The sequence below is a fragment of the Eschscholzia californica genome, unplaced genomic scaffold (genome assembly GCF_041429995.1).
Source record: "Eschscholzia californica isolate CP2 unplaced genomic scaffold, dmEscCali1.0.p SCAF_2, whole genome shotgun sequence".
Classification (NCBI taxonomy): domain Eukaryota; kingdom Viridiplantae; phylum Streptophyta; class Magnoliopsida; order Ranunculales; family Papaveraceae; genus Eschscholzia; species Eschscholzia californica.
Genome location: NW_028238309.1, coordinates 9,925,155 through 9,950,790, shown reverse-complemented (window position 1 = coordinate 9,950,790; position 25,636 = coordinate 9,925,155). Strand labels below are relative to the sequence as shown.

Here is a 25,636-nt window from a genome sequence, read left to right as displayed (position 1 = left end):
AGTGGTTGGGCATTTCCTGAGTATGGGTGTGCAACGTCGTGAAGTAGCAGATAAGGCGAGCATTACCCACTTTCGAGTGCTGACTGGCTCGTCAGCCTGGGTACCCTGACTGGTGAATATTAGATGTCTCGACTCTTATTAGAAGGGTGTCTTTAAAGGCACTCCTCCTTTTTTATTCCGGCCTGACACGGATCAGGTAGTCCAAGGACACTTGAACTGACCTTAGTCCGTGTTGTTCAAATCTAACATAGATTAGACCCATTCCAAATACGGTCGGACTCGCCTAATCCGTGGAGCGCGAAAAGAGAAAGCTGAGTAAATATGAGGGGCCTACACTTGCACCCATACTAGAATTGTGGGTGAATAAGTCTAACAACAACTTGGGTCAGCTGAGTTGTATTATGCCTGTCCCCATGTTATATACTACAATATTCTGCCGTCCTCACAAATAATTAAATCTAGTTTACTAAATATATCCCGCCTAAACTTCATACTTTCCATCCGACGGATAAAAGTTGCTTCATGATATAACAACAGACACTAAAAACGAGATCTCACCGTACGATACAAACCCGAATCGGGATTTCAAATGTACAAATTAAAATACTTTTTGTGGCAAATATACCCTTTCCCACCGAAAAACGCGTCATAAACGGTGCAATTTTTTGTTCTTCTCTGTCATCCAACAAAAAATCACCTCAAAATTAGTCTTCTTTCTCTCTCTAGATTTCTCTCATTCTCCTTCTCTCTCTCTATACTCTCTATCTCTCTCATCAATTCGTACCAGAAAGGGAGATTTCTTGTTTGAATCTCCCTATAGATCAAGTCAAACAAGAATGGGGTTTAATAACATATTCAGTATTGTTATCTTCTTTGTTCTTACGGGATTAGCTGCTGCTTCAACCTACATTTCAGGTGATTTTTTGTTTTGAAATCTGATTATTTTTTAGTTTCTAATTAATGATCTTTCGAATTTTTTTGTTTCTAAATTTGGAATGATTTTTGTAGATGATGTATTTGACTCTCATGGATCAAGTGGACGATCACTTCTTCAAACTAAATCAGGTTTGAATTTTTCCTACAATGTTTCTGATTTTGCTGTACTAGTTTTGTAAGAAAGGGATAAATTTTGGGTTTGATTTGATTAGTTTTAGTTTTGTTAAGACTAAAAAATGTTGAGAAAAAAGAAGAGGATTTGTTAAAGATTTTCTTGGAACTGTTAGAATGACCTAAATTGGCCAAAACTCTAGATGTGAGAAATGATCCATCAACCTTTTTAGATGGTAAGGTATGAGAAGGTTTACACAAATTCATACATATTAGGTAAGATCCAAGCCTAAAATGTAGGACTAATAGTTTTGTTGATACAACAAGATTACAACAATAAATGTTTTGTTAAGCATTAAACAAAAGTGAGGTGGAAGACCGTGTTTACAGAAAAAAGAAATCTTGTCGTGTACGGTTATAATTATGTTGTATGAATGGTGTTCTTGAAGAAGAATATTGACATGTCTCTTTAGCCAAGACTAACAGGACTTCCGGGTAGTTGAACTCCCTCCCTCATATGCTATATGAAGAGAGTAAAATCATGGGGGGGGGGGGGGGGGGGGGTGCATTTTATGCATTAATTTAGTCCCTATAAACATGAATCGTGGACTACCTTATACCATCAAAAGATGATGTAAAGGAATTGGTCAAGAAATCCATGGAAGAAATCGATGGGCAAAAAAGAAGACCACGCGACTGAAACTGCGGAGATCGAAGCTACGGATGGACAAATGTTTGAACGTTGGTGCGGAATAACGTTCCGCCCAATTTTTGTCGCGAATGCCACAATCGACCCACTTTGGGGGTCAAATTCCTTCCTTTGGGCCCTCAAAGCATAATTCAAATACTTTTATTTTTACCATTTTTAGTAAATTTATCTTTAGAAAGTTTTCAATTTTCTTGACATTCTACATTTTATTTATTTAGAAATTGTTAATTTGAATTTGCTTACGTATCGGAAACCCTAATACTATATAAAGGGGATCCAGTAGTTGTTTTGTTCATTCAGTTTATCAATAAAATTTCAATATTTTCTTTACTCTTTCTGAGTTTTCGATTTCTAAGTTTTGGGCATAGATCTGAAGGTTTTTTGAGTTTTCCATTGGGTCAGAAGACAAAACAAAACTTCCTCCTCAAAATTTTACCCAAAAGTTCAGTGTTTCTCTATTTGGGATAGCGAAGTGAGACATTATTTAGTATGCGGAACACATTTTTTACGACTTACGAGTTGCTATCATTTGTCTTCCTTTTACTCTTTTAGTTTGTCGGAATCTTGTTACAATATGAAATGGTGTTATTCGGGTTTCAAAATATATAAGCACGTGGCTTTCTAATTGAGTGTGGCAAAGTCCAATTTAAGGAGATTTCTAATCCTAATCAACTCACCTTTCTGTTGTTAAATGATCTCAGTGTTTTCAGCAATATCTTACTACTTCATCATTTTTATGGATTGGTTGTATGATGCATAACTATATTTTTTTTCTCAGATGCCAAGCTCTTACGGACCTTTCTGGTTGAGTAAATAGTAAGACATGGCAAGACATAGACTCTAAAAGCACGGGATTTCAAAGTACTAAAGATAGTCTGTTTAGGCATTAATATAGTGTTACAATGTGGATATTCCCTGTCAGAAATCAGAACACCTATTAGAAGTTACATTTGAATAAGCGTTTTTGCTCTTCTAGTTCTTAGTGGTAATATTATCTGTTTGAATATTTTGAGAAATGAGAAGACATAGGACGAGATGCTAAACTGCATAGTTACAAGTGAATTGTGATAAAGATGGGTTATTAGAAAACACTAGTTGCTTACTTTTATTCAATTTATCGTTAATACGTTATTCAAATCAATAGACGGAAATTGGACAACTGACTGTTAAAGTAACTGTTTTTGTTTCTCTATAAATAGAATCTTTGAGAAATTGACATATCAATTTGTAAAAACTCGTCCAAGTAATTGAAATGTTGACATTGGACTGTATCTATTATGTTTGGGGGCACCTAAAGTACTTCAAAGTTGATAAATTGACATCAGACAACATCAATTAGACAAATAGTATTTTACTTCTGCTCATGAGGTTTCGCTTTGTCCATGTCTGATTATTCTCACAGGCCACCTCACTTGTGGCATTTTTTGAGCCTAACACGTGGGTCTCTTTTGTTAGATGTCGTGGATCACGTTTGAACATTCTACGTACTTGATACCATATTATGTCTGTTCCAATTGTCAATTGGTGGAGATCCTAGATATTATTTATTTCGTTGTAAGACTCCTAGTCGTCCATGTACTGTTCTCACAATAACCTTTATCAGAGAACTATATGTGGCCATAAACCAAACTTTTAAGACATGCAAGAATATCCTTTCTTAGTTTCTTTTAGTGCAATCTATTAACTAAGAAACTACCAAAAAACCTTTTGTATCATTTCGTTCATATTGTTCAGAATATGTGTGAAAGAAACATAAGCCATTTTGTGACACCAAAAGTATGATATGTTAATTTGTTGGATTGTCTCTTAAATAATAATGTAATGATCTCTGATTCCATATTCATTTGAATGCAGGTTGTCCCGTTAGCTTTGAATTCCAAAACTATACCATCATTACCAACCAATGCAAAGGACCTCAATACCCTCCTAAGTTATGCTGTGCTGCCTTCACACAATTCGCTTGTCCCTTTGCCGAGTATTTGAATGACCTAACAAATGATTGCGCAACAACCATGTTTAGTTACATAAATCTCTACGGAAAATACCCACCTGGCTTGTTTGCTAGTGAATGTCGGGACAGTAAGCGTGGTCTTGAATGCTCTGCCAGCGGCCCCGGCACATCTGCTAACGACACAGCAGCATCAATCTCTCTCACTCGCTCTCCACTTCTCTTGCCCGTGGCTGGTTTGGTATACGTACTATTTCAAAGGTTTTGAATTTCATAACCTTTCTACTAACGGTGTGTTCTTTTTCCACAAGTTCGATTTTTTCCTAAATATATTGTATCTAACTGTACCACGTACATGCTCCTATTTATTGAGAATAGCCCAACATGGACAAATGTTACCCTGCGAACTATGTATATATCATCGGATGGATAGTTCATTATATACTTGTTGGCTATTAGTGAATTGGCCATAGGATCTTATATACCTGGTTCAGAAGATAACCTTTGTCAATGTAGAACTATTCTCCATGCTCTTCAGTGAATTCCTCGAAATTGCAGTTTATATATGTATTAGTTTTGAGCAGATTGTATCATGATCATGAAATTTATGAACCTAAACTAAGAAAGAATTTGTTACTTCTTTTCTTCTATTCATTGTATTTTTTGTTTGTTTGTATGTGGTGTGGGAAGATATAAGGGTCATTTTATTCTGTTGTTTTTGTATATTATACAATTGATAGTAAATTGAAATTATTTTTAGGGTTTTGTTCCATCCTGACTGTTTGCAGTATACCAAATTTATGGCTTCCTGCTTGGAGTTATCTTGCTTCAAATCTTGTTTTGGTCTCAACCTTTTGTGGCAAATATTGTTCAATTACTACTGCCTATAACTAGTTGTTTTCCCATTCTTTCATGTTCAGAGGGAATCAGTACATTTTTATGTCTCTGTAGTTTCAACTGAGTTGCAGTCATCTTTAAATAATTTGAGTTTCCTTTCTTCTCATTGTGACATAGAGAACGTAATAATGTAGCAAGGTATTTATGTGGATTTTGTTCTTGAATGCACAATGTGGTTAAAACCAATTGGGTATATATAAAACAAAAAATACACTCAACCCGCTTCCTGGGACTCCCATTTGAACAACATGTGAGAGAAACAAAGATTTCACTCTCCTCTCACATATTCAGTCACGGGGAGAGAGAAACAATCTCTCACATACTCTTGATGTGGGAGTCCAAGGAGGCGGGTCATGTAGCCTTGTATACAAAATGATTAAATTTACATTTGGAAGGGGTGGGTAACAACTATTTTGGAAAGGAGAGAGATATATTAACAACAGCTTCTTAGAAATAAAATAACCTATCTAAGAAAAATAAGTTATATAAAGAAAAAAAGAAGATTTTCGGGTTTAGAAATAAAATAACTATTTCTTGCACAACACAACTTTAGAAATAAAACAACCTATTTTCTTTTTCTTTTTTCTCATGGAGTAATATTTGTTTTCAAAATAACCTACCAAATTAAAAGATAACAAGTTCTAGGGTTTAGTACTCATATCGTTCAGTTTGATTTCTTCATTATTACATTTCTTGCTAATATGTGTTTATGACAACTTGATGTTCGTTTGATTTCTTCAATAATTTCGTTGAATGTTGATTGATATAACTGTCCGTGCTATCGGGCACGGGTTATACCCTAGTGATTAATAAAATTACATGGTAATATAGCTTCCCAATTTATTGTAAAAGAAAGATCTAGATGTCAATTTCTCCTCTTGGCTCAAACAATAAAAGTTCTACGATATAAAGTAATAGGTGGGGGGGCGGGGGGGGGGGGGGGGGGGGGGGGGGCTCATGTTTTAGGAATCTCTAGAAAAGTTTTTGACTTTCAACTTTTGAAAAGACTCTCGTGGTGGGTTATTTAGTATATATTCGAGTAAGTTCTGCACCCGACCCTCCCTTTAATCAAAATGGCATAGTAAGGAGGTCTGCGGAAGTGATCTCGACACCTTGTGCTCTGTTATGCCTGGAGACAAGTTTACAGGTGGATCCGAAATAGTTTTGTTCTTGAGTCCTGCTATGACCAAAGGGGCAAGGTAGGGAGGTGGGCGGAATCCAGATTGGCACCTCGAGTCTTGCTCTGCCCGATAGAATGCCAGTTGCTTGGAGGGTCAGACAGTGCCAAAAACTTCACTTTTCATACATGGACAGTTAGTGTCAAAAGATACGATCGTGTCAAGTTGTCATAAAAAATTATCTCTTAATGGCCACACCGCGTGGCTATCATCAAGCCAGTCTCTTTACGCCGCATCATTTTTGTCAGTGCCTCACAGCTTCCCTCCTACCTATATAAGCATAACATGCTTGCCCTGACCCATGGGTTTCAAATAAAAAAAAACTGTAGAGATTGAAGCACGATAGGTTTCTTCGGAATAAGACCCCATGGGAACTTTTTCGAACAAAAACACCGTTGGTTGTACTTTCAATTTTTCGATCTGGAAACCCATGGGGTTTTAGATCGGGTTTTCGATCTAAATCATAATGGCCATTGGGGTGTCGGTTGGAATGGAACAAAAGAGAGAGGAAAATAGAAAAACCAACCATGGTCATAAGCCTATGTTAGTAGTAAGCCAACAATGGACTGGCCAAGTGTTCTTAACAAAACTACAGTCTTAAGAAACACCAGACAAACATGAGAGCTAAATTTAGTGTTATTTAACCTCAGACCCTTTTAGGGCATGGAAGTGGATCTTTCACCCAACCCCGGGTAAAAGTATGCTATGAATCAAGTAAAGTTGCTGCCTAGTTTACTATGAAATATGAGTTTATGTTGATGGTAGTCCTGTACATCTGGGATTATTAGATTATATGTTTTTGCTTTGTTGTTGGATCTCTTTAACTCTGGGTAAATTAAAAGGGTGGGATTGCAGCCGTATGTGGCTGGCTATGTCGGTTGTTTGTTTTTCTTTTCGGGTTCTTTTCATTCCGGTTCATACACCCTAAGTCTACTGATTTATGCAATAAAAAAAAAAAAAGCAAATGGAAATATCCTCACACCGACAAACAATAATTAGAGCTACCTCAAGCACCAAAAAGGAGAATTAGATGCAAATAAATATCTAATGAGCATATAATCAAATTTGTAGGAAACAAATACAATATGTTGTATTAGTCTCCCACCTGTTCAAGGTTTCAAAAGGTTCAGAACAAACAAAGAACTAACAATCCCTTCTCTTTAAACCAACTTCACTATCATTTTTCTCCTTTCTTATTATTCTACTAAGTATACCCATATCGACCACCCCCAAGCATCTAAAGCTTTCTTTAACCCATCGCATATTTCTGGGTCCATGATCGGGCAGTCGACTCATACTTGGCTCGGTCCGTCTTGTACATGTGAGCAATCTCTGGTACCAATGGATCGTCGGGATTTGGGTCAGTTAGCAGTGAGCAAATTGACAAAAGCACCTGCAAACACACACACAACAAGATACGTAAATATTTGCTAAACTCACAACTTAACCAAAGAAAACAATATTTTAACTTGTACGAAACAACGAATTATTGCTAACATTCTTAAGCTAAATTGGGTTAACAAGGGCATTCCAGTGCAAACAGAGGATCATGATCATGCCACAATATTCGTTAAAAAACATGTAAAGTGAAAACCTCCCACATACATGAAATGATATATCATATAACTGGACAATTGCTTAAGAGGAATCATCTCAAAAGTTTAGTTAATACCAAATATATTGATATTGCTTAGACATGCTGAATTGGGAAGTGAAGGGTACAGATAAATGGAGAAACAAATCATCAACTTCACAACACATCCAAACAGAAAAGTTTATATGCAGGCGAGTCCTGGATGAATAGTTTCAGTATTTGAGAAATGTGATTTTCTCATTGAAGTTCCAACTTCCAACCTGCATGCATTTTGAATAGTTAGATGTTGGTGTGGAAGTCAATTACCTTCGATACTGTGAGGGCCGGGCTCCACTGCTCTTTCAAGATATCAAGGCAGATACTTCCATTGCTGTTGATGTTTGGGTGGAACACCTTGGTACGGAAGGAAACCTAATCAATGGACAAAATAATTAGGTTAAAAGTTTATAAAAGAAGATAAAAAGCGAAAGGGCAGACTGAAATCAAAATGTCTTAGCTGAGGATAAGAGAACGATAGGCAATACAAAATATAAGTTGTTCAAGGATGAAATTGGACAAGTAAAGCAGAATTTGCTGCTGGTCAACTTGTGAGAGAAAGATAATTTCATGTTACATTTCGACTTGGACACACTACGAATCTGTTTTCCCAAACTATACCATATGTTATAAGAACTGAGAAATAGTTTAGTTATTAACTATCATGATAGTCGAACTCATCAAGGTTACAGAAAAGTGAAGTTACCCCAATCTAAAATATTAACAGGGTGTCCTAAAACGAATTAAATTTCGAAATATTTTGGTAGAAATGACCGAAAGATATCCATTTCCATGACTATAGAAATTTCCATCGAAACCGAAATTTAACTAAGTTTCTCTTAACACTGCCTTGTCTAGGAAATAAATTTCAAAATATATAGGTCGAAATGACCGAGACATTTCTATTTCCATGTCTACCAAAACTTCCACTGAAACCAAAATTTCATTCCTTGGTCCAAATGGCATATTCTGTAATCACTACAGGATATGAACCTTCTTCTGCGCATCTTTAGTGGACAAGTACAAAACTAGTGAATATCGAAAGGTTAAGAAAATACCTCAATTTGAGGTAGATAAAAATCAGAGTACAGAAACTGTTAAGACACTACTTGGTCCACCTAGGTGTATATCTCAGGAAACATCTTTTGACATTTTCTCGTGTACATATGCATTCTGATCTTCAATAAAATGATGATTGGGGAAGCAATTACCTTTGGTGGCTTAAATGGGTAATCTGGTGGGAAGTGAATGGTAACAAGAAACACACCGCCAGAAAAAGGACTGTCTGATGGTCCCATTATGGTTGCTTGCCAATGGAACATGTCTTCAGCAACAGGTCCTATAGTTACAAAGTTTCAAAAGTATAAGAAGATGTATAAAACTCAAGTTCAGGAAAAATATCCAAGGAAATTTTTTTATTCATAATATTACAATAAACTCATAAGCAACAGCAATACACTATCTGCACTGTATAGTACTAGATACCCCTCGAAAGAAACTCAGCAACAGTACAATGTAAGAGATTTAGCACCTTTACAAGACTTTATGACATGGGAATCGAAGTATTTGGAATCCCTAATAGCTCTCTTGACCAACTCAAACTAATCAGTAGCCCAGGCTTTAGGGTCAATTAATTCTAAATCGTAAGGGTAAACCATTTGAAAGTCTAGCTCCAGTCTTTCATATTTTATTCTTCGATCTTCACGAGGACTTGAAGAGATTTACAAGAGAAAAAACTATTCTAGCAATAAAGATAAAGACTTGGTATTAGAAAGTAACGAACCAGCGCTGCAAGAGGTTGGAGGATCCTTTTGCAAGTCTTTCAACTCCTTCTGAATGCGTTTCGAAGCCATATCGTAGTCAAAAACCGACAACCTCACTACAAAAACAAAAAATTGTCAAACTTCTGCAACACTTGAACGCCAAATATAAACTTAATTAAACTAGAGATAGAGAGAGGTAATAGAACATTCAATCATACCCTAAGTACCCACACAGGTTGTGAAGAACTTAATAAACAGAAATAAAATCTCTTTAAAATATGACAATAAACAAAAACCAATTTTTTTTCTTATTAAGATTGATTGTATCCGAAAGAGATCATCAACTTGCTGGAATTTTAACTTTCCTACATTAAAAACCCTAAAAATCTAACGTTAGGTTAAGTATTCAACAACAAAACAAGAGTAACTGAAAAGTGAAAAAACCTCAAAAATCGGCAATAAACTCACAGGAAGCAAAGAAAAACGATCTCTGGAAATCGAAGTAAGCGTTGATAAAATAAGTTTTATACCTTGTACGGATTAGACAATCGAAACCCTAGATATCAAAAAAAAAAGAGAGGAAGTATGAGAAGAGAAAGGACCTCACAAGCTCCTCTTGCTATTTCGTACGAATCTTTCTCTCCTTCGTCGCGTTCTGTGTAGAAATCCGCAAGAGGGTTGGGTTTTTATATCCAACAAGGCGGTTTCCACACGTGTACATATTACTTGTTGCGAAGTTTTAGAGGCACCGTTGTTGTTAAGAGTTATTTCCTCAATGGACTCCTAGTTTATGACTGGATTTCTGTCTGGCCCCCTAGTTTACTGAAAATGCTTTTATAGCCCTTCTTTTTTCTCTTTTCCATCCATTTGAACGTTAATTTTTTTTGAACTTTCCAAAAATACCCTTTTTATTAATATTTTTTTTGTTTAGTTTCTCTCCTACCTACTTCCTTTCTCTTTCTTCTGCATCATCTTCTTTGTTAATCATCTTTAACTTTGAGTCCTGATATTAGAGGTCTGTAGAAGTATGCTCGACACCTTGAGATCCTCTTTGTCTGAGAGAAACGTCGATTATGCAGAAGGCTAAATAACGTGAATATCCGTTGTCTTAATAAGAGGTGATTTTGAACATTTTTAGATAGACACTAAGATATTTTCCATCTTGCTGCATAAAATCCGCAACGTTTTGCTTAATGCTAGTAGTGTTGTGTTTAAAGAAGAACTTTTGAAGAAAACCTGTGGTTAATCTTCCCAATAACTGATTGCAACCCATGGAACCAAAGTTTTATCTTTTGAAGAGAATGGAAACTTAATTTTCAATTCATTTTGAGACATATCTCTACATTTCATAGTTTCGCATATCTCCTCAAATTCCTAAATATGGTGATAGAAGTCCCATTTTCCATACGTAGATCGAATCATACTAGGTTTTAACTTGAAATTAGTTGTGTGTACATGACTCCCTCATAGTTAGTATCACATTTTTAAGCCTATATTGATTCACGTTCTCACCCATTACCTCAATCTACTCACTATCTCTATTTAAGAGAGGGCCTAGGTGATCCCAAAGTTTATGTGACATAAACTGAAACCTAGAGAGTATAGAAAGAGTTTTTTTTTTCTTTCTTGAAAAACAAAGGAAAACTACGAATGCCGCGAAAAGAAGGAAGACAAGCAATCACGCTGACTCAACCAACCAAATCCGAACACTAACAAAAGCCTAGTCAATTTCCCAAATTTATCTTAAGAACTTCTATTTCTTAAGTGCTATCAAGGTTACTCCGTCACAATCAACATTTTTTTCGACCAGTAGCTGGCAGATGGATATGACTTAGTGTTTGTCATAAAACACAGATAAATGCTCAGATATAATGAACACATCTTATAACCATTACAGTTTATCTTGAGAGGGAACATGAAGAAAGTTTGAGATCTAAACATCTTATGACATCATGTTACATAAATTAGAAAGAAAACCTTCGAAAATGAGCGGATAATCATCTGACTCATCTTCAAACCAACCTTTTTTACTGACTGGACTCCTTATTAAGAGATAGAAATGATCCATCATTTGGGAAAACTGGGGATGGGTGATGAAAATTCGAGCTCAAACTTGACTCCAGTATGTTGTGTGCAAGAAACATCTCTTCAGATTTCCCAACTCCAGATTTTGTTCTTGTCGAATTGTGTTTGTTGGCCCGCCTCTGACATTTTGGGCTTCCAATCGAGGAACTCAAGTTGCAAGCAGAATCTGGTGTTAGAGGCTCATGACGAGATGAGAAAGAATCATTACAGGAAAGGCTCTTCGAAGGCAAAATTTCTTTCGAAGCGTTTAGGAAGAGAGACTCAGAAGTCGGAGCAGGAGTTGATGGTTCAGTCTTGTTCTCAGATTCAACAAAGTTTTCAGCTGAGGCAGGTTCATGGATCACATGACTCGGAGCTTCGGCAAGAACAACACCAAGTCGTTGCTGATCTTCTATAATTTTCTTCAGATACTTCCCTTGGGCTTCAATTCGTAATTGAAGTTGCTTTTGTACCTGTTTAGTTAGAAATATTTGATATAAAATTGATCAGATTGTTAAGAGTTACAAAAAGCTACCAATTTATTCAATCTTCTTTTAAAGAGAACTTCGGGACATTGGAAAGACTTGCCTCTAACTGTTCATGCAGACGCTTTTGCACCTCCATCTGTAGCTTGAGTGCTTCCGTTATCTGTGTTCCACTGCACACACAATTTTTTTTAGAAAGGGTAATATCAGATCTGTGTCTCGAACCCGAGACCTGAGGGTGGAAAGCAACTTGGTAACCACTCCAACCAAGGTTGCCACACACAAATATCACGTACACCCCATTTATATCAATTCTATATATCTACATTCTAATCTAAACGAAGAAATAAAAGAATGTCTCCACTTACGAGGAACCCTCGGAGCTGGAAACCAATTCCCCCGGTTCTTTTTTCTCAACACTTTTTCCTAGAAAAACAAGAGTGTTGCAATATTAGTTCTTTTCACGGTTTTACAATTTGAAACTCGAGAAATATTGGTACCACGCTAAGAAACATTTCATTGCCCTCTTATGCAAGGAGAGCCCACAATCAGGATGGAAATTTACCATCAGATGTAGAATCAGGAAGGTATTTTGCAAGTCGATATTTCTGAAATTCATAAAAGGTAAGAGAAAGTCAAAGCACGAGAGTAAATATAAGAGAAGAACATCAAGTAGTAGAACGTAACTAGTCGAAGAAGTATTAAAATTGAGGATATTTACCTGTAAGTGGCTTTTTACGTGGTATATAGTTACACCTTGTACACCCATAAGTTTAAGAACACCTTTTGGAGTAGCTCCTGAAGCGGAGAAAAGGAATTACTTCATAAGAAGAAACTTAAGTTAGATCTATCTACTTCATGAAATCTGAGTAAGATCCAGATTCCAGAACTCTTTGGGAAAATCTCAAGTACCCGATTTGGTTTTCCAAAACAACGAAAACCAACTTTCGAGGTCGGGGATAAGAGGACCAGGTAAAAGACTGTATTTTTATTATGGTCAGAAGTTATTTTGCTTAAACACTGAAAAGAAGATACCGCTTCTTCTATATGAAATATGCAGAATACATAACTTCACCTAATAAGAACAAAATGAATCTTGTATCGAGAATATTTCTATTTTTATCGTATTTTTATGTTATTTTTCCATTAAAAAACAAACTGAATTTCGTCAATAAACATAAGTCAGATTAATTCTGCAGTATCGTCCCACAAGTAGAAACATTTGTAAGGCATTCAAATCAATAAAAGAAGCAAAGAAATGCACACTAAATTCAGAGAAATCTTACTATCCGGACCACCAAGTTGGGTCACAGCATCGACAAAGCGCTCGTGCAGTTCATTTGTCCATCGCAACCGTTGCCTTGAAGCCGAACTAGAGTTGTTATTCAAGCTGTTACCTCCCCTACTTGAATCCATTGTGGTCGTGCTGCTTATAAGCAATGACTAATTAACAAGGTATAACAAGACAAACTCAAAGAGATAAGAAAATTTCAGGTAAAATTTAGCAGGTCAGGGTTCAAAAGGAAGACGGCCCTATCAGATTTTCTTCTGATCCATTTATGTTGATTTGACAGGCACCAAAGATTATAAGTTTCAAACTTCACCCATGATCATGGGAATGAAGAAAAAAAGAAGAAGAAGAAACTCAATACTTCAGTTTACCTCAACGCATCTCGATTGAAGTATGCAAAAAATGATACTGAATCATATACGGTATTAGATAATGCCAACGATAAGCTTATTTATGAAAACAATGAAGATGCGTTGAGGGTTATAGTGTTGTAATCAACACAGTGGTTGGTGAACCGAGTTATCTCAAATCTCAAGCAAGAAGGTGGCAAGGTCTCCACTTATTTCATACACGGGAAAGATGCAACTATTTGGTTGGGAGTTGGATAATTAATTCAGTATACCCCAGCATCCCCTCTTTGTTTGACTCCCCTCCTTCCATCACCGAAGGTTCTACCTCTCGGGTTCAATGCACCCTATTGATGATCAATGCTCCTCTCCGAGCTGTCTGCTCTATCTCAGACACAGAGGAATCGTCGCGCACGTAAGAAACTCGACTTACCATTGAGGCAGCAGCGGCATCCCCTATTCCGAGTCGGCCTCCTTGGTTGCTCACCACTCGAAGATTACCTCTCGCTTACTCATTTTCATAAGCATCATCTCATATTATACCGATGTCCTTTCTGCCAAGGAACCCACTTCGTATTCTCAAGGTATGAAATCGCCTCATTGGTGTGATGCCATGGGGAAGGAGATTAAGGCTCTCAAAGACAATTGAACTTGGACTCTTACCCACTTACCTCCTAATAAAACCCCGATTTGTTGCAAGTGGGTATATAACATCAAATCTAATTCAGATGGTTTTATTGAAAGTTACAAAGCCAAGGTACTCCCGAAGACACAAAATGAAGGGACGGAATATCATGAGACTTTTGCGCCTGTCGCACAACTGGTTATACCCGAATTCTGTTATCTCTTGCCGCCATTAAGGCTGGAAGTTACATCAGTAGGTGTCAACAATGCCTTCAATGCTATTTAGGCGAGGAGTTTAAATGAAACTTGCACCTGTTTTTTCGCGGCAGGGGGAGTCTTGTGTTTGTAATTTAAATAAATCTTTATGTGGTCTTAAACAGGTGCCAAGACAATGTTTTTTAACAGAAGATGGTTTTCATGCGTTTGTCTCTGACTACTGACTATCACGCATACGAAAGACTACATCTCTCTGTTTGTCTTAGTTTAGGTCGACAACATTATCATCACCGGTAATGATGACTCGGCAATCGCTAATTTAAAACTCTGACCCTCTCTTTATCTTTAAAAGATTTAGGGCACCTCCGGTATTTCGTAAGAAATGAGGTTCCTCGCTCTCCTGAAGGCCTTTTTTTTTATGTCAATGCTAGTATATTCTCGACATTCTAAAGGATTCTGGCATGACTGTTGCTCGCATTCCCACTTTTCTAATGGAAAAAAACTTGCATTTAGGTCTACCGAAAGGCTCCCTCTACCCAATCCTACGGTTTACCGCTGTTTGATCGGACACTTGCTTTTCCTAACTGTCACTCATCTGGACATTATGTTCGCAATCAATAACCTAAGTCAACTCATGCAAAATTCTAGCACCATCACCTCGACGCCGCTCACCATGTTCTTTGCTACTTGAAGGGCACAACCGGTAAGGGAATTTTTCCATCCGCCTCTAGCTCTCTCCATATTTCGGGTTCTGCCGACTTTGACTGGCCAGTTGCTCATCCACCCATCATTCCACCTCGGGTTATCATGCTTGGTTCTAGTACTCTTCTTGGAAATTTAAAAAAACAGGCCACAATTGCTAAGTCCTCCGCTCTGGCCGAATTTCGGGCAATGGCCTCTCCCTCTCTCTCTCTCTCAAGACTATTCAGGAGAACCGCTCACCATGTTCTTTGCTACTTGAAGGGCACAACCGGTAAGGGAATTTTTCCATCCGCCTCTAGCTCTCTCCATATTTCGGGTTCTGCCGACTTTGACTGGCCAGTTGCTCATCCACCCATCATTCCACCTCGGGTTATCATGCTTGGTTCTAGTACTCTTCTTGGAAATTTAAAAAAACAGGCCACAATTGCTAAGTCCTCCGCTCTGGCCGAATTTCGGGCAATGGCCTCTCCCTCTCTCTCTCTCTCAAGACTATTCAGGAGAACCCTCTAAGGAGGAATTCAACCAGTAGACAGATAAGAATGTTAAATTCACATTAAAGAACACCAAACAACAAAAAACACCTAAATTTAAAGTACCTAAAAATTTCTACTAAAAGAACAAACACCCATGTTACTATTACTAGAAACCTATGCATCTAACTCAATAAAATGATGCAATTAGGTCTACTGAAGCAAATCTCAGAAGATCATAAACCTACCAAAATTGGGCAGGACTCTCTGATTTTCTTACTAAACAGAAACCCACAAACAACCCAAAATTGACTCTCAATTTAAGTTCAAATTAAGAAAAATTCCCAAAGTTTAAAACGAACAAACAGAGAAAATAGACCTTACCCAGACTGCAAATCTGAGAGTTTCTTACGTCCTGCGATTCCAGAGTTGCTCAAGAATTAGAAACAGAACTTAACTGCTACAAATTTTTGCTGGTAGCTGAGATTTAGTGAGAGAAAGGGTTGAAGGAGAAGGGCGAAAAAGGTGCTGATGTTTCGACTTAATAGAGAGCCTCTGATTGGTTCTGAAATTTGTCTGAAATTGAAATTAAATTTGTCAAACACGCCAAAATTGTGAATTTAGAGCTCTCTCGAGTCAGATACTCAGATTCTTCATTCTTGTCACCTACCCGGGCCGGTCCAATTCCCACATTTTTCTTAGGGTTAAATTTCATTTTGGCCCCTCTAAAGATGATAATAGCACCTAAAAGATCACTAGCTTCCTAAATGGTCATCTCTTTCAATTTTCCGTTAGTCAACTTTAATAGTTGTCTTTGAGTAAAACGGGAGCTCTTTATACTCGAACAACTGACATATTGGTTTCTTGATACAAAAATGATTGGGGGACTACAAGCTTACTACGTGGTATACTCCATAACTGAGTTGGCTAACAAGACAAGGGGTATCTTGGTCTTTTCACAGTCTGAAAAGACCAAAATGTCCAAAACATCTCTTATCCTATTATAGGAGTACACCATGGAGTCTCCCTATCAGCGATGTTCTTGATAGATGTATGACCACCTTGGTCGAGTTTCTGTTTACAACACGCCTATAAACTACAATGATATAATCTAGAAGTTAACTTCAAATAGTAACATAAAAGAAAAACATCTTCCAAGTACTAGGCTAATACAAAAGTTCTTATCTCATCTCCAAATGTTTTAAGACTACTAGATAATAAAAGTTCTCTACTTATATATTTATTTTTAAAACAACTAGATTCGAACTCAGGTCCTCTTCTTAAATATATTAGAAGTTACCAAAATACCCAGGGAAGTCATTGTTGTTCTTATAGCCGAAATCATATTTCGCCATGGCTTCATTGTTGTACCAAACGGAAGGATCAATAGATGAATCCATATGTCGAGCTCTTCTGCTGTTGCATTCAGAACAAGAAGTTATCTCCATAGACCAATTAGCAGGAGTACTACCATATGAAGTTCGACTGCTTTCAGAAGAATAACCGGTTCCTTGTGGTTGAAAGTTTGGAAGTTCCTTGCCGAAAATTGGGAATGTGGTGTTTTCATCTTGAGGTGTAGAATAGTAACTCGTTGGATCGAAGTATGAGTTTGTGAAGGAAGTATTACCCATTATCCCACTATTAGTAGTATTCATGGTTTGATTAGAACACATTTCATATGCTTTGACAAGCATGGAGTTCATGTATCTTTCTTGTGCATCCATAGACATCTGCAAGTTCTTTTCAGCCTGTATAAAAGTTGAAACATAATGATCAAGAGAATATATATGTTCGAGGTCAATCATGATAACAGGTTTAATCTAGTAAAAGAATACCTAATGGCGTTTTAAGGAGGATTCTAACCCCCGGAAACTCTTAGCCAATTGAACTACAAACTGAACTATTTCATATTTTGTTTAAAATATTTAACCTAGACGGGTTTGTAAGACCTAGATTGTGGGTCTCTAATAACAATGTGCCTCAAAGCCGTCGGGGTTGACCTTTTATGTAAACCATGGTTAGTAATACTTCGAAATTAGCCCATGGGGCGCCAACATGTTAACGACTATTTATTGAATATTCTACTAGCTAGAGCGCCAAAAACTCGAAAGCTACAACAATGGGTATTTATTGCAAACTCCTCATGAACTTGTTTATCTGATTAGATTTTCTTCTATGCTAGACTCCGCGAAATTGTACTTGTTCCTAAATAAAGGTATATTTTTACTAATATAAGAACCATTTTCAAATGTATAATGCGTCAATATAATATGCCTATGTGACCTACAGTAATATCTTTTATTCTGTAGATTTTACTCCCGGAGGAAAAAACGAAGAACAAATATATGCTATGAAACTCTTTCTTGATAACTATGCAATAAAGACAAGAAACTAGATTCAAGATATCCACATTTAAGCTAAAAATTGTGCCTTAGTTTGGAAAAGGATAACATACTTGAAGTTGGAGATCTAGCTTCCTTTGTGCTTCGGCTTGAGCTCTAATAGCCTCGTTAACTTCATAGCGAACTTCCATTTGTTCCATCAACGCTTCATTGACTTTGTAGCCCCTACATATAAAATCTCGATCCTTTCACATCAATAATAAACATATGTAGTCATTTAACCGATTGAAAATAAAAATGGAACCTTAATTTTCTTACCCAATGAGTCCGGCATTCGGTATGGTTATAGACGAAGTAGCACCAGGGTCTTGGCCAGCCATAAGGTGTAGCGCTGCGATTGCTTTGTATTGATCTCAAAAGAAGTTAGTTCAAAGTAAAGAATCTACTCAAGCATTACGTTTTCGCAATTGGTTTTAAAACTATAACTTGAACCCACAAAATGCATATCTTGATTATATGAAAGAAATGAAAAAAGAATTTGGGAAGTAAATGACTGAGGGAGAAAGTGGTTAACTAAAGTAAATCCCCTTACCTTCTCTGGTAGGATAATCTTCCTCGAACTCGGTCACTTTACTCATTCTGTATTTCTGTAATGCAAGAAGAAATTTGAACTAGTTAATAGTGTTAGAGTCCCTTAGGCCCAACTCTCTTTGGAACTGAACTACCTTCTAATGTGCAAGTGATATTAGACTATCTAAATATATTGTATTAGAAAGCTTATACCATGCGGAAAAACGAAAGATATAGAAATAAATATATTGAATACATATATAAATATATTTATTATATATAATGTATATTGATACTATAATAGATGATGTAAGATAATGCTACTCTTGTACAAGATAAAATGGTATAAGTCTCCATGGAGGTGTGTGTATATCATGGGCTTCTTTCGAATATAAAAAATAGATAAGCTTGGTAAAAATAAAAGTAATTAACCTGGAGATGACTCTTCAAGTGAAAAAGGGTAAGGCCTTCAACATCCATAATTCGCAGGATATTCTTTGGGGTCGCTTCTGTAATTAAAATACGAAAAAAAATGTAATAATCTCATAGTGAGAAGCAGAACGTCAATAGGAAAAAGATATTGTTCAGGAGACGTGAAGAGAAGCAACATAACTAATCATGGAGGAGTCATCAAACTCTTCGCGAAATTGATAACGCAAGAAAACCGCATAGAAAGAAATAATAAGAAATTGCCATATTTCGTTAAGAAAAATCCCCTTCGATAATACAAGCGACAAAAAATCCACGACAACGACAAAAATTCCGTTAAAACGACAGAATTTCGCACGAATTTACAAAGATATGATATCCAACAAAGATGCAATTTGAGGATAAATAAATTTATGCTTTGATCTATCTAATGTAAACTTGTATTAGATTCCTCCAATTTAAAGAGCACAAAAACAAAAACACTCAAACACTACATCTTTGTCATAAGAAATTGCCATTTTTTTTTTTTTATGAAAATGCCCATCGATAACACAAGCGACAATAAACTCCACGACAACGACAAAAACTCCGTTAAAACAACAGAACTTACACGAATCTACAAAGATATGATATCCAACGAAGATGGAATTTGAGGGTAAATAAATTTATGCTTTGATCTATCTAATGTAAACTTGTATTAGATTCTCCAATTTAAAGAACACAAATACAAACCCCTCAAACAATCCATCTTTGTCATGTATATTCCATAGAGAAACATAAGATCATTCATAAGCAAATCCTATTGAGTTTTTCATTTTTAAACTTGGAAATGAATCTTATTTTTTCTAAGAATCCATCAAATCCTCCTTTCTCAAAACAATCTTTAAGAGAAAAGAACATATACTAACAAAACTAGAAGCAATAAAACAACATGCAACCAAATTTACCCTCACAAAACATGAAATACTCAAACCTCTTTTTCTTCATCAAGAACTTCACATGATCATTACAAAAAACAATAGAATCAAGTAATCCATCAAACAACCAAACCAAAAGAAACCCATTTCATTAAACAACTAACACATGTGTGCTTGTATCTCCAGTACTGTTTAAACCAGAGTTCGAATCTTACTGTATAAAACGAACATGCATGCTATGAACAAATAGTAAAAAATGAAGGACAAAGAGAGAGAGAGAGAGAGAGAGAGGAGCTCACTATCGGAGCCACCGAGTTGATTAACAGCACGAAGAAATCGTTGATGCAGGATAGGAGTCCATCGAAGACGAGGTTTAAGATCGTTAGTAAGAACGACACGATGCTTATCTACAGAAACATCTTCCTCCATCTCTTCATGTAGTACTTGAGCAGCAGCATAAGCAAGAGCTTTCTTGCTATTCTTTGGTGGTTTAGAACCACCACCATACTTCATCCTCGTTTTCATCAACCCTCTCGTCCAATCCCCTCTAGCACCTAGAAAACCCAGAATTTGATGAACTGAAGAGAGAGAGAGAGAGAGAGAGAGAGAGAGAGAGAGAGAGAGAGAGAGAGAGAGAGAGAGAGAGAGAGAGAGAGAGAGAGAGAGAGAGAGAGAGAGAGAGAGAGAGAGAGAGAGAGAGAGAGAGAGAGAGAGAGAGAGAGAGAGAGAGAGAGAGAGAGAGAGAGAGAGAGAGAGAGAGAGAGAGAGAGAGAGAGAGAGAGAGAGAGAGAGAGAGAGAAATCCCCCCCAAGTCCTCTCCAACTTGGAATGAAGTGAAAAAGGAGCAGTCTCTTATTGAGTGTGAAAATGATATGATAGTTTAAAAAGGAGAGATCGAGAGAGAGAGAGAAAATGTTAAAGAGAGAGAGAGAGAGAGAGAGAGAGAGAAAATGTTAAAGAGAGAGAAAAGATTATTGTCTTTTTTTGGGGGGTTGTTTAATGCAAACAGATGGATTATTGTTTGTTATGCTGATTGAAAGAAACGTGGGGGATTTTCTTCGAATTATCAGACTCTTAACTTTTGAAACAGAACGTTTAACCCTGTTTATTCAAAAAAATTGTCTTTTTTTGAATTTAAGTTTAACCAGAGTTGTAAACCCTACCCACATTGTGTTAAGGGTAATATGACAATATAACAATTTTGGGTTAATTTATTCTCCCTAATTTCTCACTAATCAGAGTTCTTGAATATAATTTGGGTTTGATTCTATCTTGATTTTCTCAAGGGTTGTATCATTCTCCTATCATATTACCTCTACAAAGGAACTTGGATATGAAAATGAAAAAAATTTCATACAACAGTAATAAACAACACACTATAATTTTTTTTAGTTGTCATCGTGCTTCGAACTCTTGACCTCTAAAGTGGAAGACTAAATATCTTACTACTCCAACCAAAGGTTATTGGCTTTTAAAAAGTGATGCACACTGTATTCTTTCATCTTAAAATAAATAAGTTATGCATTAGAAACTCAATCGACTTCTACAAGCTTTCTTATTTTAAAATGTAAGCGTAAACGGAGTCATTGTAAGTTTTGTTAAATAAACTCTCTTTTAGGAAAGACAACTAAACTATCATTCCACAAATCACCACTTATTTTGTTTCATACGCGCGTCTTGACTACTTTCACAGTTCAAAAAACTCTCCAACAGTTGCGATTGTAGCCAGAGAAATGTCTCAAACGAATAATTAATAGAGATATTTCAGGACATTTTGGGACATTTGAAATGTCTCAAACGAATAATAGAGATATTTCAGAACATATGAAATGTCCCAAACGAATAATTTGAGACATTTCAAATGTCCCAAACGAATAATTTGAGACATTTCAAATGTCCCATACAAGTAACACGGACTACCACTCCCTTAGAATGGTGTTGGAGAAAGGGCGTTTCTAAAAGCACCGGGCTAAAAGGCTGATATCGACAGTGAATGCGTGAGAATCCACAAAGAGCGTGCGTGAGAGAGAGAAAGAGATAGGCATACCCAATGGGGTGAGAAGTTGACGAAGATGAGAGAGCGGGAAGGAGATTTTTGAAAAAAAAGACGAAGAAGAGAGTGAGAGAGGGTGTCTGGTGACAGAGCCGTGGCCGAGAATTTGAGGGTCCGGGGCGAAATTTTACGGGAAACCCTCTAGTACGTTAATATAAAGTTGAAAATGTATTTAACATACCAATAAATAAATATCCAAATTTATTCAATAATATAGATGACATTAAATTGTTCAAAAACCAAAACTCGTAGTATGAAATTTCTAATGATCGCTTCAAATAACTTCTAGTAAAGTTTTTTGGTATGCAAGAAGTATACCAACTAAGTAATCAGACTCTTAGATGATAAAAAAAACATAATAAATGTAAGAGATGATAATCGATACATGTTGAACTAAGATTTCATGTCAGAATAAGCTAACATAAAACTTGATAATGTTGTGAAAATTATTTTGGTACAAAACTGAAAACTATCTAAATACTTTGATACAAAAAATTTAAAAATAAAAGATATATTCATGCATCTAATTTGATTTGTGCTAGTTTAAGAAACAAGGTTGATTACCCTCAAAGCCATGAAACCATAGAATGTTCGAAACCTCATTAAATACAATAAGAACTTGTGGAATTCTTAAGGGTGCGAAAAGCAATAAGTAGGGGCACTTATTCAACTACCCTAAAAAGATAAAAAATAGTGCCTTTCAAGAGAGTCGAACCCATGACCACTGACAAACGAGAGCCTTTTCTCCGTTGAGCCATACAAATTACAAGTATAAATAACTTAGTATTAATAATACTTAATACTAAGCTTTGAGACTGGGCCCATGTTTGGTGGGGGCCCAGGGCGGACGCCCTGCCTGCCTGCCCCCCCCCCCCCCCCCTCAAACACGACTCTGTCTGGTGAGAGGAGAGATCTGAGAGGGCGCGTGTTGTTTGAGAGGGAAGAGTACAATATGACATCTTCTCAAGGATGTTTTTTTTTCTCCTATTTCATTTAAACCCCTTGGATCATTTGTTCTTCAAATCCCAACCATTATCTGGACCATTGGGAGGATGGGGAAAGATACCCTCCTCCCTTATTATATAGATTTGAATTTTAGGGTGGAAATTGTTCAAAGTCAGTGTTTGATGTTGAAATTTATTTTATTTTAGAAAATAGTCAAAATCTGGTGCCCCAACGAGGTGTGCGGGGCAGCCAAGAGAACTGGAGAAACCATTAGTGACAAAGATCACTGCCCTTAAGGGCTAGGACATTCATTCCAAACAGGGACGGAACTAGAGTAGTAGTCAAGGGGGGCCGAACAAAAAAAAAGTGAAAAATCTAAGTCTACTAGTGCTCGAACCCAGGTGTCTGGGTCTGAAACTCGGACCTCTACCATCTCACCCACGATACATATATGTTATGAGTATGACTCGAACATTATTTATACGAAAAACCAGAGAGCAATCAGCATTTCTAAAACAATTTACGGCAAGTCAAGGGGGGCCATGACCCCCTTTGGCCTGCATGTAGATCCGTCCCTGATTCCAAAGAAGACAATGGTGTCCTTCTCTGTGGGTGTCAGTTTGTGTCCTTTAAGGGCTAGACCAATTAGTGCAAGGGAACATAAGCTTTCATTCCATTCAGCCTCTCCTTTTCTTTAAGGTCTATAGGTGGGTGTCATTTTATTGTTAGTCCGAGTCAGGTTATTGTAGACAAGGGCCTCTTAATTTGACTCTTCATTTATGTTTTAAATGGACCAAGAGCAGGACCGTGGCTGACAAATTAGAGGCCCAGTGCCAAATTTCATCTAGGGCCCTTTCGTAAGAGAAATACATAACTTAATTTTTCTCAAAAGTAAAGTAATTAACAAAAGGTTGAAAACATTAACCATGATACATATGAGATTGTGGATGCATGAATTTGAGTTTAATGAATGATGTGCCTTTATGATTGACTTAACATTTTTTCAAGTATAAAACATTTTTTATTACAGTTTTTTTATTCTAAAATACATAAATTATGTTTTAGATGGACCAAGAGCACGACCCGCACCCCCCACCACACGGGCTTGATCAAGAAGCTAAACTTATATGCAAACGAGTCAGATAAGGAATAACTATTCTTGAGTCAATTCAGATCTACAACCAGATTTTAAATACGGAATGTGGGTTTTAGCAATGGTTTGAACTTCTTTTTGTTTATTTTGAGACGATTACCAGGGATATAGTGTTTGTGTTGACCCGGTTGGACGATAGGCAACACTCATAGAGACCAACCTTGGGGAAGTTGTGAACATCAAAGAATAGATGGAGAGGAACCAAACTCAAGTTGTAGAGACATATGAATAAGATGAAGATATGCATGGTGGTGTACAAATGTTCAATATCCCCCGCAATAAGACGTGGGTCAATGGATTGATTATGATTTTTTTACTTCAATTAATTTTGAACTTATTCTGAAAGTTGCTATTAAACTTTAAAACCCTTGTAGAAAAAATAGTAAGAGATGAATTGTTACTGATTGTTGCACTGAGTGTAACCATTAAAGCATTCTATTTCATTTAGAGATTTAGTGAACACAATCCCTTTTTCATATTTTACTGTCGATTTTATTCCTAAAGTTGCAACTTAAAATTTAAACCCTTATGGAAAAAATAGTAAGAGATGAGTTACTAATCGTTGCATTGAGTGTAACCATTAAGGCATTCTATTTCATTTAGAGATTTAGTGAACACGATCCCTTTTTGCTTATTTTGGCTGTCAATTTTGCAATATCAATCCGAAAGAGAAAAATGTGCTTCCTCGCATATCGTTCGAAAATACTGTCTGTGTTCGGCGGGGACGAGATGTACCCTAGTGAAGTAATAAATAGTGGTAATATGTATTCGATGAGGTCTTCCTACATCGAACCGACTATTCCAATCTGAAGAAACAAATAATGGGTAACCAAAATAAACATTAGGACTTCATTTGAGACTAATCAAATTTCAATTTCAGATAGATTCAACATGGAATTAATAAGAAGATCATCAAAGACAAGGTTGAATCTTTTACATATATCAAATAAATTCGACATTAAACATCACTAAACACAGAGGATGAATCTGCTAACAGGAAAGACTAAACCAGTAACACAAACAAGACAAATAGTAACAAAATACTCAGAAAACCAAGAAATAGGTCTCCATTTGATTTCAACACTTGAGCTTTTCATTCTTCTTGAATTTTGTGGTTCTTTTGATAAATCAAAACTTGATCCTTTCATTCTCAATTCTTGAATACACCTAACAACTGTTCTATTATCATTTCTTTCTCTTTGTAAATCTCTTGAAAGTTTCCAAAACCTGAAAAGTTTCAATTGAACTAAAGAAATAATAATCAAAGATGTAAAAACAGAGATAGATGAAGGAAACCACCATTGTTTACAAGCTTGATGATTATGTGAAGTAATTGAAGATGTATAAAGAAGAGTTAAGAAAAACCCATAAAATGTAAAAAAACAACAACATAATTGAAAGATTTCAGATCTAATATTATCTAATCGAATTTCTTTTAGCGAAATTCGATTACAAAATAAGTCTTCTTCTCTTTGCCAAAGTTTTAATAGTAAAAGATGACCTGAACTTTGTGAGATTTCCATTAATGGATGTTGTTGAATTACTGAAAGGGTAGTAGTAGTAGTAGTAGTCATTGTTGAAACAAGTTTTTTTTGTTGGTTTTCTTCATCAAATGGGATTTCAACTATATGGGTATCTCTCATTTCTTCCATTTTTGAAGAAATTGAGCAAAAAGTTAGAGAGAGAGAGAGAAGTGGGAAATGAGAGAAGACTGAGAGACTGTTTTTGTACAGAGTTTGAGGGAAGCTAAAGATGATGGTATTTGAAGTCAGAAGTTTCCAACGGTCATTTTTCTTTTGTTATATTTATGTGGAAAGAACGGTCATATTTGGGTTTCAGTTATAATCCGACGGCAT

At 36.4% G+C, this 25,636-nt stretch overlaps 5 protein-coding genes across 11 annotated transcripts; 1 reads left to right on the top strand and 4 right to left on the bottom strand.

Moving 5' to 3' along the window:
- The first annotated feature begins 450 nt into the window (after positions 1-450).
- On the top strand, positions 451-4,476 carry LOC147556089 (GPI-anchored protein LLG1-like). Its single transcript, XM_086663838.1, has 3 exons — positions 451-915; positions 1,009-1,065; positions 3,611-4,476. The coding sequence occupies exons 1-3, from the start codon at positions 837-839 to the stop codon at positions 3,970-3,972; spliced, it is 498 nt and encodes a 165-aa protein (XP_086519964.1). The 5' UTR covers positions 451-836; the 3' UTR covers positions 3,973-4,476.
- A 2,329-nt stretch (positions 4,477-6,805) lies between these two features.
- LOC147556088 (ubiquitin-conjugating enzyme E2 28-like) lies at positions 6,806-9,866 on the bottom strand. Its single transcript, XM_086663835.1, has 5 exons — positions 9,775-9,866; positions 9,193-9,288; positions 8,621-8,748; positions 7,680-7,784; positions 6,806-7,172 (listed from the first exon to the last, which is right to left on the bottom strand). Exons 2-5 carry the CDS (start codon positions 9,260-9,262, stop codon positions 7,029-7,031), a joined length of 447 nt encoding a protein of 148 aa, XP_086519961.1. The 5' UTR covers positions 9,263-9,288; positions 9,775-9,866; the 3' UTR covers positions 6,806-7,028.
- Positions 9,867-11,041: 1,175 nt separating this feature from the next.
- Positions 11,042-16,053, bottom strand: LOC147556087 (myb family transcription factor PHL7-like). Of its 6 annotated transcripts, none has more exons than XM_086663829.1 (7): positions 15,756-16,053; positions 13,008-13,147; positions 12,443-12,519; positions 12,287-12,329; positions 12,090-12,147; positions 11,825-11,894; positions 11,042-11,709 (listed from the first exon to the last, which is right to left on the bottom strand). In XM_086663829.1, exons 2-7 carry the CDS (start codon positions 13,135-13,137, stop codon positions 11,200-11,202), a joined length of 888 nt encoding a protein of 295 aa, XP_086519955.1. In that variant the 5' UTR covers positions 13,138-13,147; positions 15,756-16,053; the 3' UTR covers positions 11,042-11,199. The 6 variants fall into 6 exon arrangements, with proteins under 6 accessions (XP_086519955.1, XP_086519958.1, XP_086519957.1 ...); XM_086663832.1 differs by having other exon boundaries at positions 13,008-14,995; positions 15,266-16,042; XM_086663831.1 differs by having other exon boundaries at positions 13,008-15,136; positions 15,405-16,017.
- A 430-nt stretch (positions 16,054-16,483) lies between these two features.
- LOC147556086 (uncharacterized) lies at positions 16,484-20,237 on the bottom strand. Of its 2 annotated transcripts, none has more exons than XM_086663219.1 (6): positions 19,929-20,237; positions 18,716-18,792; positions 18,306-18,360; positions 18,032-18,113; positions 17,827-17,938; positions 16,484-17,119 (listed from the first exon to the last, which is right to left on the bottom strand). In XM_086663219.1, exons 1-6 carry the CDS (start codon positions 20,152-20,154, stop codon positions 16,661-16,663), a joined length of 1,011 nt encoding a protein of 336 aa, XP_086519345.1. In that variant the 5' UTR covers positions 20,155-20,237; the 3' UTR covers positions 16,484-16,660. The 2 variants fall into 2 exon arrangements, with proteins under 2 accessions (XP_086519345.1, XP_086519346.1); XM_086663220.1 differs by having other exon boundaries at positions 18,032-18,104.
- Positions 20,238-24,648: 4,411 nt separating this feature from the next.
- On the bottom strand, positions 24,649-25,516 carry LOC147556085 (uncharacterized). Its single transcript, XM_086663223.1, has one exon. It carries the CDS (start codon positions 25,430-25,432, stop codon positions 24,749-24,751), a length of 684 nt encoding a protein of 227 aa, XP_086519349.1. The 5' UTR covers positions 25,433-25,516; the 3' UTR covers positions 24,649-24,748.
- Positions 25,517-25,636: the final 120 nt, after the last annotated feature.

Excerpts from the sequence above, each read along its gene's own strand:
- LOC147556085 (XM_086663223.1), bottom strand. The coding sequence starts at position 25,432 with ATGGAAGAAATGAGAGATACCCATATAGTTGAAATCCCATTTGATGAA.
- LOC147556087 (XM_086663829.1), bottom strand. The coding sequence starts at position 13,137 with ATGGATTCAAGTAGGGGAGGTAACAGCTTGAATAACAACTCTAGTTCG. Across the intron at positions 12,330-12,442 it reads ACGTAAAAAGCCACTTACAG|AAATATCGACTTGCAAAATA; the intron begins GTAAATATCCTC and ends TATGAATTTCAG. Across the intron at positions 11,895-12,089 it reads TCCAGCTCCGAGGGTTCCTC|TGGAACACAGATAACGGAAG; the intron begins GTAAGTGGAGAC and ends TTGTGTGTGCAG.
- LOC147556088 (XM_086663835.1), bottom strand. The coding sequence starts at position 9,262 with ATGGCTTCGAAACGCATTCAGAAGGAGTTGAAAGACTTGCAAAAGGAT. Across the intron at positions 8,749-9,192 it reads TCCAACCTCTTGCAGCGCTG|GACCTGTTGCTGAAGACATG; the intron begins GTTCGTTACTTT and ends TTGTAACTATAG. Across the intron at positions 7,785-8,620 it reads ACCCATTTAAGCCACCAAAG|GTTTCCTTCCGTACCAAGGT; the intron begins GTAATTGCTTCC and ends TCCATTGATTAG.
- LOC147556086 (XM_086663219.1), bottom strand. The coding sequence starts at position 20,154 with ATGAAAACGAGGATGAAGTATGGTGGTGGTTCTAAACCACCAAAGAAT. Across the intron at positions 18,361-18,715 it reads ACTTGAAGAGTCATCTCCAG|AAATACAGAATGAGTAAAGT; the intron begins GTTAATTACTTT and ends CTTGCATTACAG. Across the intron at positions 17,120-17,826 it reads AGCTAGATCTCCAACTTCAA|GCTGAAAAGAACTTGCAGAT; the intron begins GTATGTTATCCT and ends ACTTTTATACAG.
- LOC147556089 (XM_086663838.1), top strand. The coding sequence starts at position 837 with ATGGGGTTTAATAACATATTCAGTATTGTTATCTTCTTTGTTCTTACG. Across the intron at positions 916-1,008 it reads TGCTTCAACCTACATTTCAG|ATGATGTATTTGACTCTCAT; the intron begins GTGATTTTTTGT and ends TGATTTTTGTAG. Across the intron at positions 1,066-3,610 it reads ACTTCTTCAAACTAAATCAG|GTTGTCCCGTTAGCTTTGAA; the intron begins GTTTGAATTTTT and ends ATTTGAATGCAG.